The sequence below is a fragment of the Pogoniulus pusillus genome, chromosome 37, assembly GCF_015220805.1.
Source record: "Pogoniulus pusillus isolate bPogPus1 chromosome 37, bPogPus1.pri, whole genome shotgun sequence".
In the NCBI taxonomy this organism is placed as follows: domain Eukaryota; kingdom Metazoa; phylum Chordata; class Aves; order Piciformes; family Lybiidae; genus Pogoniulus; species Pogoniulus pusillus.
This window is the reverse complement of record NC_087300.1, coordinates 1,658,931-1,670,926: the sequence shown is the minus strand read 5'-3', so window position 1 is coordinate 1,670,926 and position 11,996 is coordinate 1,658,931. Positions and strand designations below refer to the sequence as shown.

Below are 11,996 nucleotides of genomic sequence, written 5' to 3'. Positions count from 1 at the left end.
CTCAGCGTTCAGCGATGCTCGATCGCCCTCTCCAGGGAAGCGTCTGCGGCACTCGCAGGCATGGCCTGGGGCACGGCTGAGGAGGCAGAACTGAGCAGCCGGCGATGCCCTGACAGCCTGTGATGGAAAGGTGAGTGCCAGGAGGCTGGAGCCAGGCTCTGCTGGCTGCACTGGGTGGAAGCGGAGGCAGAGGAAGCTTCATTTAACCACGAGGAGGATTTATTTTCCCCTGTGAGGGTGACAGAGGATTGGAACAGGCTGCCCAGGGGGGCTGTGGAGTCTCCCTCTATGGACATAACTCAAACCCTGCCTGGATGTGTTCCTGTTCTCGGAGATCCTGCTCTGGCAGGGGGGGGTTGGACTGGATGAGCTTTGGAGGTCCCCTCCAGCCCCTGACACTCTGTGATTCTGTGCCAGGAAAAGGAGGTTCCCCTGCTCATTGGGGTGCTCAGGCACAGCTGAGACCTCTCTGACCTTCTCCATGCTGCCTGGGGCTGGGTGGTTTTGATGGAAGGCATCCAGAGCTGCATCAGCAGCAGGGAAGAGGGAGGTTATCAGCTCTGCCCCTCAGTGACAGCTTCCAGTTTGGTTCCCATCAACTGACAACTCTTCCTCTGCAAGAATGAACACAGCACTGCAGAAAACACCCCAGAAAGATAATTTACAGCAGTCCTGAGCCAGGAAAGCAGCACTCAGCCCCAGGCTATTCCCTGCTCTGCCACAGCTCCACAACCAGCAGGATCCTGTCCAACGGATCCAGATTTCCTCTGGCTACAAAGAGGGGTGGGGTAAGAAAGCAGCAGGACTGCAGCACAGCTTAGAAGCTTCTCCTTTGGCCCTGGGCTCTCTTTTCTAGCAGAAATTACCCTGCTAGGGTGAAAGAAAAACATTCAGGGCTGACTTCTGCAATCTAAGAGCTTTTTCTTCCCCTCCAGCTTGGATTTTTTCTCCCTTGGCATCAGCTGCAGCTGACCCAGCTGTGAGCAGCCCTGCCCTGGGAAACTCTCCACAGCACTCAGCTTTGCACCCCCACGAAGGTCACATCCTGCACTGAGCACTCAGCTGAGAACTCCTGGGAACCAGGGGAGCAGCAGCACTGAGGGGAGGGCTGCAAGACCTGCCTTGCCTGGCTGGACATCAAGTGGCCTCTCTCAGCTGGGGGGAGTTGGCTGAACTTGAGCCACCTGATTTTTGGGGTCCTTATGCCAGAAGCACAGGGAGGTGTAGTTGAGCTCTTCTGTAGGTGCTGGTGTGGGGTTTTGCTGGGCCCCTTGGGACAGTCCTGGCAGCAGCTTGTCCTTGCTGCCTGTAGCTGTGCCAGATCCCTCCCACGGGAGCGAGGCTGAGCAGAGCTGGCAGGGGGGAGGATGCCCTTGGAAGGACTGAGCAGTACTCAGGTACTGGCTGTGGCTGCAGGGGTGGCTGGCTCGGGGATGCAGGATGGGATGGGGCTGGGTGAGCTGCTGCAGTCCTGCAGCCTGCTGGAGAGGAGGCTTAGAGGGAAGCTGTGCAGGCAGTGGTGAGGAGGGCTTGTGAGCCTAGGCCTCCTCAGGAGAGTGGCCCTGGCTCCAGAGCAGCCGGGAACAGCCTCTGGGGCTGCTGTTGAGTTGCAGCTCATGTGATGAGGCACTCAGCCCCCAGCAGCTGCAGGAGCTGCAGCTCTGCCTTACATGAGGGCAGTGACTTGCTTGGAGCTCTCTGACTTTGGTGTTTCTGGGGCTGAGCTTGAAAACGGAGCAGCCCAGAGGTGGCTGAGGGTAGAGGCTCCTGGCAATAACGTGTGAATCAGGGAGCCAGAGTGACTTTATACTGCACTTGTGAGGGGAGGGCATGCTCAGTTCTGGGCCCCTCCATTTAAGACGTTGAGGTGCTTGAATGTGTCCAGAGAGGAGTCCCAAGGCTGGGGAGGGGCCTGGAGCACAGCCCTGTGAGGAGAGGCTGAGGGAGCTGGGGGGGTGCAGCCTGCAGCAGAGGAGGCTCAGGGCAGAGCTCATTGCTGCCTGCAGCTGCCTGCAGGGAGGCTGTAGCCAGGTGGGGTTGGGCTCTGCTGCCAGGCAGGCAGCAACAGAAGAAGGGGACACAGCCTGAAGCTGTGCCAGGGCAGGCTCAGGCTGGGTGTTAGGAGGAAGTTCTTCATGGAAAGAGATTGGCATTGGAATGGGCTGCCTGGGGAGGTGGAGTGCCCACGGCTGGAGGTGTTTAGAAGGAGGCTGAACGAGGCACTTAGTGCCATGAGTTAATTAGAAGGGTTAGGTGCTAGGTTGGACTGGGTGATCCTGGAGGTCTCCTCCAACCTGGCTGTCTCTGTGAAACAAAACCCAACTGTTTTGTGTTGTCTAGCAGAGGTCACCCGAGCAGAGCAGAGCTGGTGCCCTCCGTCTGCCCTCTGTGCCCTGGGTGGGGTGCCCGGCTGGAGACCCAGCCCTGCTTGCTCCTGTGCAGTGAGGCGGGCAGAGGGTGGAAGTGTTTTTCCCTGCTTGTTGGTTTAACTGGGCTGAAGGCTCCTGCCGGCTCTGGTGACTCAGTGCCGGTGCAGACCTGAGCAGGGAGCTGCTGAAACAGAAAACCTGCAGGGTGTGACTCGGGAGCCAGGCCTGGATGTGTTTACAGAGCTCAGACATCAGCTGCCAGGAAGCTGCTTCAGCACAAATCCTTCCAACTGCCCCTGGGCCAGAGAGCTGAGGGCTGGGCTGGCTGCTCTGCAGTGAGCTGGGGGGGCCGGGGGGGTCTGCTCTCGGTGCTGACTTTGCTGTGTTTGTGTTGTGTGCACACACAAGTGAGGGCTGCAGCCCTGCGGAGATGTCCTCAGGCACTCCCCAGTCTGTAACTGCCTTCAGCAATGCCGGAGCTGGAAGGCAGCTCTAAGGTCCCCCCCGGAGTCTTCTCCTCTGCAGGCTGCACCCCCCCAGTTCCCTCAGCCTGTCCTCACAGCAGAGCTGCTCCAGCCCTTGGCTCATCTTTGTGGCCCCCTGGACTCCTCCCAGCAGCTCCGTGTCCTCCTTATGCTGGGACACCAGAACTGAAGGCAGGATTGGAGCTGTGGTATCAGCAGGGCAGAGCCAAGGGGCAGAATCCCCTCTGCTGCCCACACTCCTCTGGCTGCAGCCCAGCACACAGCTGCCTGCTGGGCTGCATGAGAGCTCCTGGGGAGCTTCTCAGCCACCAGCACCCCCAGATCTCTTTTCTCAGAGTTGCTCTCAACCCACTCTGCACCCAGCTTGGATTTGTTCCTGGAACTGGCCTGCCTGATTGTTACCCTGGTTAATGTTTGGCTCAGGTGGAAACCTCTACCTAGTTTCAGGTGTGTCACAGGACTCTTAGTAACCCCAAGGTGTTTACTTTTCACAGCTCTAAACGTTGTGCAGCACTGGAAGTTCATCACTTGTGCAATAGAAGCAGGGCAGTGGCTCACTGCTGACTTGCAAATGATTCATCTGTGCTGCCTGCTTCCTGCAGCACCCCTCAGAGGGGAGCTCCCTCGGAACGCTCTGGCAGGAGACTGTGCCTGGTTAGACCCAGCACGATGGCAGCTGAAGCACTGCAGGCTGGGGCTAATGAAGCTCTGCAGACTTTGTCTTCACTGCATCTTGTGTACAGATTGCTTGGTGGTTGTGGCAGTGCCAGCACAGATGGAGCTGAGCTGCCTCCCTGGGCTGCTTTGAGAGGCAAGGGAGGTGCTGAGGGGGGAAAGCAATAGTGACAGGGGAAAGCCTGGAGCTGTTGGCACTGTGGCAGCAGAGGTGTGATGGAAGGCTGAGAGGAGGAGCTGAGTAATGCACAGAATGCAGCACGTTGGAAGAGAGCTCCAGGCTCAGCCAGCCCAACCTAGCACCCAGCCCTGCCCAAGCAACCAGACCATGGCACTAAGTGCCCCAGCCAGGCTTGGCTTCAACACCTCCAGCCACAGCCACTCCACCACCTCCCTGGGCAGCCCATTCCAGGGCCAATCACTCTCTCTGACAACAACTTCCTCCTAACATCCAGCCTCAACCTGCCCTGGCACAGCTTCAGGCTATGTCCCCTTCTTCTGTTGCTGGCTGCCTGGCAGCAGAGCCTAACCCCACCTGGCTACAGCCTCCCTGCAGGCAGCTGCAGGCAGCAATGAGCTCTGCCCTGAGCCTCCTCTGCTGCAGGCTGCACACCCCCAGCTCCCTCAGCCTCTCCTCACAGGGCTGTGCTCCAGGCCCCTCCCCAGCCTTGCTGCCCTGCTCTGGGCACCTTCAAGCACCTCAACATCCAGGTGCTGCTGGGGTTGCCAGAGCTCTGGGAACATCTCCCTCAGCTCCCCTGCAGGAGGAGAAACCTGCCCAAGCTTTCAGCAGCTGCAGCCTGAGGCCTGAGTTTGCAAGCTGGCAATGGTGGCTTGGCCGTTCCAGGATGCCTGCCCCTCTGAGCTGCAGAACCTCCTCCCCTTTGTGCTCCTGCCTGACCTCTGAGTGACTCCACCGCAGCCTTCAGCTGCTGTCCCGGCGTGTTTCAGGGAAATGCTTTCTGCACAAGCCCAGGATTGGTTTACCAGGAACATTTTCTACTCCTCTCTGGCTAAATGTCAGCCTGACCCCAAAACAAGACGGCTTTGGGGTTTTCTGAACTATCTAAACGATAGCGAGGAAAAACAACCCTGCAGCCCTTGTGATGCCCTTGGTCTGAACTGCAGAGTGCCTTCCTGGGGAGCAGAACCGCCGAGAGAGCAGATCTGCAGGCAGCAGAATGCTATTCCTGCATCTCGGGGGCATGCCCTGCCTTCAAAACCGTCTCCCCAGCGAGAGGAGATGCTGCTGTAGCAGATACCAACACGCTAAAGATAGCAGCAGAGCAACCCCCCCAGCAAAATCTGCTGACGTGAGGCTCCTTGAGATAATTCGGTGGAATTTCGAAGCCTGAAGTGTTTGGTTACAGCAGATTCTGTTTGTCTTTCGCTGAAAGGAAAGGATCTCAGCCTCAGAGTCGTGCCAAGAAACACAGAGCCAAGGGAGGGGGAAACAAAACCATCTCGGCTGGGTTTGTGCAAACACACAATGAAGAGCAGGAACAAAGGTCTGGGTTGGTTGTGTCTGCTGAAACAGAGCAAGTCCTGTCCGAGTCCATCGCAGCGCAGCACCCAGACCTCTCCGGTGTCATTACCTTCGTGTCTGTAGTGCCCCGGGGGGGGTTAGAGCTCTGCAGCCTCAGGTCCCGGTCACTTAAAAACAGCCTTTGGGGTGTGCAGAGCTAAACCTGCCGAGCGGCTCAGCGGCCCCCAGGTGCGTGTTGTGCCTCAAAACAAAACCTCTGCCTGCTGATGCTGCTCTGGAGAGCTTCCTCCTGCCTTGCTGCTACTTAAACTGCGGTTTACTTCAGCTCTGGGTTGGGGTTTTGAGCTGCTTTATTTCGGGATTTTTTTTTTGAGGTTCTTATTTCTGGTTTGGGTTTTTCTGAGGTTCTTTATTTCTGGTTTGGGTTTTTTTGAGGTTCTTTATTCCTGCATTGTTTTTGTTTTGGGTTCTTTATTTCTGGTTTGTGTTTTTTTTGAGGTTCTTTATTCCTGGATTAGTTTTTTTTGAGGTTCTTTATTTCTGGTTTGTTTGTTTTTTGGAGGTTCTTTATTTCTGGATTTTTTTTTTGAGGTTCTTTATTTCTGGTTTAGTTTTTTTTAAGGTTCTTTATTTCTAGCTTTTTTTTTTTTAAGGTTCTTCATTTCTGGTTTGTTTGAGGTTTTTTTTGGAGGTTCTTTATTTCTAGATTTTTTTAAATAGGTTCTTTATTTCTGGTTTGGTTTTTTTTAAGGTTCTTTATTTCTGGTTTGGTTTTTTTTAAGGTTCTTTATTTCTAGCTTGTTTTTTTTTTTAGGTTCTTCATTTCTGGTTTGTTTGAGGTTTTTTTTGAGGTTCTTTATTTCTGATTTGTGGGTTTTTTTTTGAGGTTCTTTATTTCTGGTTTGGTGCTTTTTGAGGTCCTGTTTCTGGTCCCGGAGGCCTCAGCTGAGCCCTCAGTGAGAGGCAGGGAGTTGGGAGGTGTCTAAAGCCTGCAGGATTCGGCTGTAAAAGGGATTTTGATCCAGCCCGGACAAGGTAAAGGCCAAATCTGGTCGGGTTTTAGTGGAAATGATCCCTTGAGGTAGAAGAACATTCGAAGGTAACTGAGGGCAGGCAGCAGGCAGTGCCAGGGGCATCTTCCCACACCAGCAGCCTTCATCTCTGCCATCTCCTCAGGCATCTCGCTGTGTTTTGGCAGGGGAAATCTCCACTTCTGCCTTGGACAGCTCAGCTCTGGAGTTAGGCTTCCCTGCAATAGACACGGACCTGAGCTCCGGGCTCCATGGGCCCGAGCTGCTCTCGTTAGCGACCTGACAGCTGGGGGGGGTCGGGGTCTCTACAGGGCTGGATTTCGCTCTTTGTTTCGGTGAATCCTCCGCTCCCGAGGACCCTCTCGCAGCCGGAGGGGCGGGTTTGGGGCTTGGTTTTGTTGTTCATTATTTCGCCTCTTCGAAGCCCTAACCGGCAGCTGGCGCAGCTGGCGCAGCTACCCCCCCCCGCCCCCGCCTTTTTGTTGTGCTAATTCCCGAGAGAGGAGGCGGAGGGGAGCAGGCGGTGCGGCCCCGGGGTGGGGGGAGGGCTGGCAGGCGCCGCCGGGGACCCTCGGCCCGCCCGCGGCCGCTGCCCTCCGAGGGAGCCTCCGAGACAAAGAGCCGCGGCCGCGGCCGGCGCCGCTCCCGAGCTGCTCTGCGCCCGGCGGATTCAAACGGCGGCCAGGCTGCCCCGCCCCGCCCGGCAACAGGCGGGGCTTGGCTCTCATTGGCCGAGGGAGCAGCCGGCGTGCTCCCATTGGCTGGCGCGGGGCGGGGCGGGCCGGGCGGGGGCGGCCAAGGGTATTAACGGGTGAGGGCAGCGGCCGCCATTTTGTGTGGGAGATCGAGAGGCAGAGAGGGGCCGCGGCAGGAGTTGGAGCGGTTGGAGCTGTGCTTGCGGGGAGGGGGGGGTCGGAGAGTGACGGCGGAGGAGCAGCAGCAGGGTCGGTGTCTAAGGGCCCGGGTGTGTGTCTGTGCTTGTGGGCGAACGAGACGAGCAGAAGTCGGTAAGGGAGGGGCCGGGCGCAGCCGCCGCCATGTTGTGCGCCATTGTTGGGGAGTGGGGCCGGGGGGGTCCGGGCCGGCCGGGAACTGGGGGCAGGGAGGGGTAGGTCAGAGAGGGAGGAAAGAATGGTTGGAAACGAACAGATGGAGCTTGCGAGGGCCGCCCCGGTGGAAGCGCAGCAGCTTGGGTTGTGCTAATGACGTTGCCTCGGCCCTTGGCTGCGGCGGAAAGCTGACAGTGGGCATGGGGCGGCTCTGGGGGAGAGGTGGCCTGGGGGTGCCGCTGGTCGCAAGAGCTGACAGCTCGGGTAGGGGGAGGCGAAGAGATCGGAGTGCGCTCAGATTACAGCCTTGGTGTGAGGAGAGGACGAGCCGTGGGCTGGGCAGGAAATGATTGTAAGAGTTAATCACTTGGCTAGGGAAGGCGAAGGAAGCAGCTGCCAGAGGAAGGGAGCTGTGTTGTAACGGCTGGAGAAGGCTTTGGGGCTGCCATCGGCTTCAGGGGAAGCGTTGGGACGCTCGGGGTCTGTGCGCAGCAGTCCAGGGCGGTGCTTTCCTGGGCTGGCCCCACAGAGCCAGGCGGATGAGTCCTCAAGGGGTGGTTTTCCGGGAGGGTTTCTTTGTGCTCAGTGTCACATTGAAGCCCAGGTTTCCTAAGAATTCATCTCAAAGGATTTTCCTTGGAATTTGACTTCTTTTTTATATTCCTATTAAAAAAAGGGCTTTCGATTGCCTATTAAAGTCTTAAGTTCTACAGAAAGCGTGATAAAAAAAGCTGTCACTTAGGAGCTGTTAGGTATAATGTTGAAGTTGGTAGAAAAGTAAGATAAATAGCATCGTGTCTTAAACTTTGAAGAGTTTTGTCACCTTTTAACAAGTAAGAAACACAACTTTATGAGTTGTCTGAAATATTTCAGCCTTTAAAGTGATTTCCCCCCCTTCAAATTCGAAAGAGAAGCAGTTGTTGCCACAGCCTGAATTCTCGTTCTCTTTCTGTGCAGTGAGACTTCTCCTTTGGAGCTTCCTTGCCGAGAATCCGATGTTGGGCTCGGCTCCCTGGCTGAATACAGAAGATCAGCCCATGAAAACTTCTATTCCCAGCCCAAGGAAGAAGTCCAGCAAAAGGCAGCACCTACTTTTTCAGGCTTGGAAGCAAGAAAGGGGACGAGAGTTGGAGAGTGTGGAATCTGAGAAGACAACTGAAAGGTAAACAGGAGTGGGGGGAAGTGGGAGATCGTTTCAGTGCTTTGTGATAGTATTTGGCTGCCTGGAAGTTGTTAAAGATGATAGAATTGCAGAATAGATTGGAAGGGATCCTAAAGGTTGTCCAGTTGCTACACCTCTGCCACAGGCAGGGACATCTCCACCTAGACCAGGTTGTTCGAGGCCTCATCCATCCTGGCCTTGAACACCTCCGGGGAGGGGACATCTGTACCCTCACTGGGCAGCCTTCTCCACTGTTTTGCCACCCTTGCTGCAGAGAGTTTCTTCTTCGGTTGTTTTGTCTATATAGCAAAGCAGGCAGGGAGAAAAAAACAGAGCCAGTGAGTAGACACAGCCCCAGCGTCTGGTGTGCACGGCGTAGGGTCTGGAACCCCACCCAGTCCCCAGGACAGGATCTGTGGAAGCTCTCCCCCGCCTGGAGAAGTGGCTGCTTTCCATTTGAGGTTCCTCAGTTCGCTTTGGGTTTATCAGAGTCGTTCTCGTGATTTGCCAGAAGTGGGAAGTGGCTTTATCAGGGCAAACTCTGCCCAGATCTTTAGGTGTAACAGCCTTGGTTTAACTATCTCCATGATCAGATTTGGGACTGCATTTTGTGAGTTCTGAGCAGAAAGGAAGGGTTTGTTTAGCAGTTGAGCTGCCTGGAGGAGCAGGGATTTTTTTGTGACCAGGCAGCTAAAGCTGTGACTGCTGATAAGAGCACTGGGGTGCAGTTCCCGAAGCAGGGATTGGTTTATGACATGCTAGTCAGGCAGCAGCAGAATTGATAAGCCACTGCAGAGTCAGTAATCTCTGTTTGGATGATACCCTGGGTTATCATCCAGCCCTCGAGGGGTGTCAGAGCAGTTGTTCAGGATCACTGAAGTGGCATCCAGTATAAATGAGAAAAAAGGCTACTCTGAGTTGATGGGACAAGAGGGAATGGTGAAGTTGAGGCAGAACAGGGTTAGACTCGAGCCAAGGAAGAAGCTCTTCAGTAGGAGGGTGGTGAGAGCCTGGCACAGGCTGCCCAGGGAGGCTGTGGCTGCCTCCTGCCTGGGGATGTTCAGGGTCAAGTTGGATGAGGCCTTACGCAGCTGAGGCTGGTTGAGAGGTGTCCTTGCCCGTGGTGGGGAGGTTGGAGCAGATGAGCTCTGAGATCTCTTCCAACCTGAGCCATGCTGTGATAAATGGCAGTTTTGGTTAGGTTGACTTCAGTTCCCTTGCTTAAAACTAAAATTCACTGAACTATTGTGTTTAAAAAACCCAAAAGCAATGATGCAGACCTCCTCTGACTTGTCCCCGATTTTACAGGTGACATTTAAGTTGAAGATGGGTGGTGGAGAAAGATACAACATTCCAGTTCCCCAGACTAGAAATACCACCAAGAACCATCAACAACTGAAAAATAGGCAGAAGAATAAAGACCAGAACTCCCAGATGAAGACTTACATGAAGAAGGAAAGAGGACACAGCTGCAGTTCATCACCCAGTGCATGGCAGGCCATGCAGAAAGGGGGGAAGAGCAACATGCACTTCCCCAGCAACCAGAGCTGGAGTCCTACCTTGGCAAATCGTAACCTGTTCTTCACACCTCAGACCAACCAGAACTATGCTGGAGCAAAATTTAGTGAGCCACCCTCACCAAGTGTTCTTCCTAAACCACCAAGCCACTGGGTACCCGTTCCTTGTAAACCTTCTGATAAGGAAATCATGACATTTCAGCTGAAAACCTTACTGAAAGTCCAGGCTTGAGCTGTAACTTTGGGTATTTCTGAAGTTACTCAACTTCACAGGGTTCCAGATTGGAGAGTTGTTCCTAACTCAGCTGCACAGGTGTACAGAATCAGATGTTCTTGCTTCAGGTAGTTTAAGTCACTTGGAAGGGAAAGGGGCAGAAGTTTACACTCCCCTCGTGTTTTACCTCAAGAGTTGTGTGCTGTGTTCACTGTGAAATAGTTTTGTTTTCTCTAATGAGTCGAATCCTGAGCAGTCAGCACTTAAGTGTTTATTGCGGGAGTCAGTGGGACTGCCTCCCAGCACGGCCATTGTGACTACTTGGTTAGTGTGGGGTTAGAAAACCAGCTTTTACCTGACTTAATGCAGCATTAACTGGAAAAAACCCAGGCACTGAAAGCTCTTCAGGTATTTGGCTGCTTTTCCAACTTGGCTAACATTTGCTAGTTGAGGAAGAACCCTGCAGGAGAGGGTTTGAGGAGCAGAGCTCCAGCGAGGCACTAGGCAAAGCACAGAGAGTTCTTGGTTGTAGCTGTCAGCTTCCTTTAGCACTCCTGAACTGGTGGCCAAGCGTTTCAAGCCTGTGACCAAAAGAGATGCAGGAAAGGTCATCAGTGCATGTTCCTCAAGGGCTGGAAGAGCCTCTGGGGCAGAGCTGTCCCTGCCCCTCTTCAGCTCAGCAACATTCGAGCGGGATCTCAGCAAGCCACTGTGCCAACTACCAACACTGCATTGCCAGGTGACTGCCAAAGGAAGGAATCCTTTTGTTCCCCTTGCACTGATGAGTTAAAACTCTGCATCTTTGTATCCCTTTTGGATAGTTTAGAGCCCTCTTCGACTTGGGTTACCCTGTGAGGCTGAAGTTCCAGTAGCTTGTGGCAGGTGTTCAGATGTTTCTTAGGGAAGACAGAGCCATGTAAATAAGTGTAAAACTTTGTAGCATATGTAAATGGATGCCAGGCTTTCCTGCACAGAAGTATTTTTAGTACAAAACTGCTGAATGTAAGATGACCACGCTGAGGACGTGGCCTGAGTGGAGAAAAAAAAAATATTTTGTTAAAAAAAAAAAGTTAAAAAAAGAAGAAAAAAAAAAAAGCCATTTGTGGCTGTGCCCTTGCACTTACCATCTGTGAACAGACATTTTACTGGGCTCTGAGCTCACGTTTGAGGCAAAATCAGTGCCAAAAGAGGCTTATTTAGAAAGTTTAAGTAAAATAAAATTTTAAAAACCTTAAAAAAAAAAAATTCTGAAGTTTTAGCTTAGGTGCTGGTGTTTGTACTGGACAGGTGTGAGTGATGGGATGGAATCACACCAAGGTGTGCAAAACCAAATGGAATGTTCTGTGTGGCGGAGGTTTGAGTGCTTCCCAACACCGAAGCACTGAAGAACTTCTATTTCTCAGACAGCAATTGGCATTTATTTTTTGTCCCCAAACTTGCAGAGTGGGGACAGAGGCGTCTTTGGGTGTTGTCACAGTTCAGCTGAAGCTGTAACAGAAACAGCTGAACTGTGATGACAGGCTCCAAGGTGATTTCAAACTAGAGCAATAATTAAAGTGCTGTAATAAGTTCAGCAGAGGGTGGGATGTTCTCTGAGGTGTCTCTCTACATTCAACCCCTGTTGGCAGCTGGCTGAATGTTTACAGATCTATTGCTCCAAATCAGGTGAAATTGGCATTCTTTAAACAGGTCTCTGTGACCTGAACCCTCACCAGTTTATGAACTGTGTCCCAGTTACAATTGTGTCGAGTTCAAATTGTCAGTGGAGAGTGGTGTGTGTACCAATTGGAAACCAAAAATGCAATAAATTAACTTTTCACCCCCTAAAGTATCTGTCTGTTTGGGGATGGGAAGGGGGGATGACAGCATTCTGGCAGGTCAGGGAGCTCTGTAAAGCTCCCATCACTTCAGAACACTGACCTGAAACGTTCCCTTAACTGGTGAGAATCTGCAGTTTACAGGGTAAGAACCAGCGACCTGAGTAGCTCCACTGGGTTGGGTCACAACA

General features: G+C 53.4%; 1 protein-coding gene across 2 annotated transcripts; it reads left to right on the top strand.

Annotated features, from left to right (window-relative positions):
- The first annotated feature begins 6,890 nt into the window (after nt 1–6,890).
- PNRC2 (proline rich nuclear receptor coactivator 2) lies at nt 6,891–11,816 on the top strand. 2 transcript variants are annotated; one of them, XM_064172795.1, is made up of 3 exons: nt 6,891–7,053; nt 8,053–8,257; nt 9,566–11,816. In XM_064172795.1, exon 3 carries the CDS (start codon nt 9,584–9,586, stop codon nt 10,004–10,006), a length of 423 nt encoding a protein of 140 aa, XP_064028865.1. In that variant the 5' UTR covers nt 6,891–7,053; nt 8,053–8,257; nt 9,566–9,583; the 3' UTR covers nt 10,007–11,816. The 2 variants fall into 2 exon arrangements, with proteins under 2 accessions (XP_064028865.1, XP_064028866.1); XM_064172796.1 differs by having other exon boundaries at nt 6,894–6,990.
- Nucleotides 11,817–11,996: the final 180 nt, after the last annotated feature.

Coding starts and splice junctions, on each gene's coding strand:
- PNRC2 (XM_064172795.1), top strand. CDS start 9,584: ATGGGTGGTGGAGAAAGATACAACATTCCAGTTCCCCAGACTAGAAAT.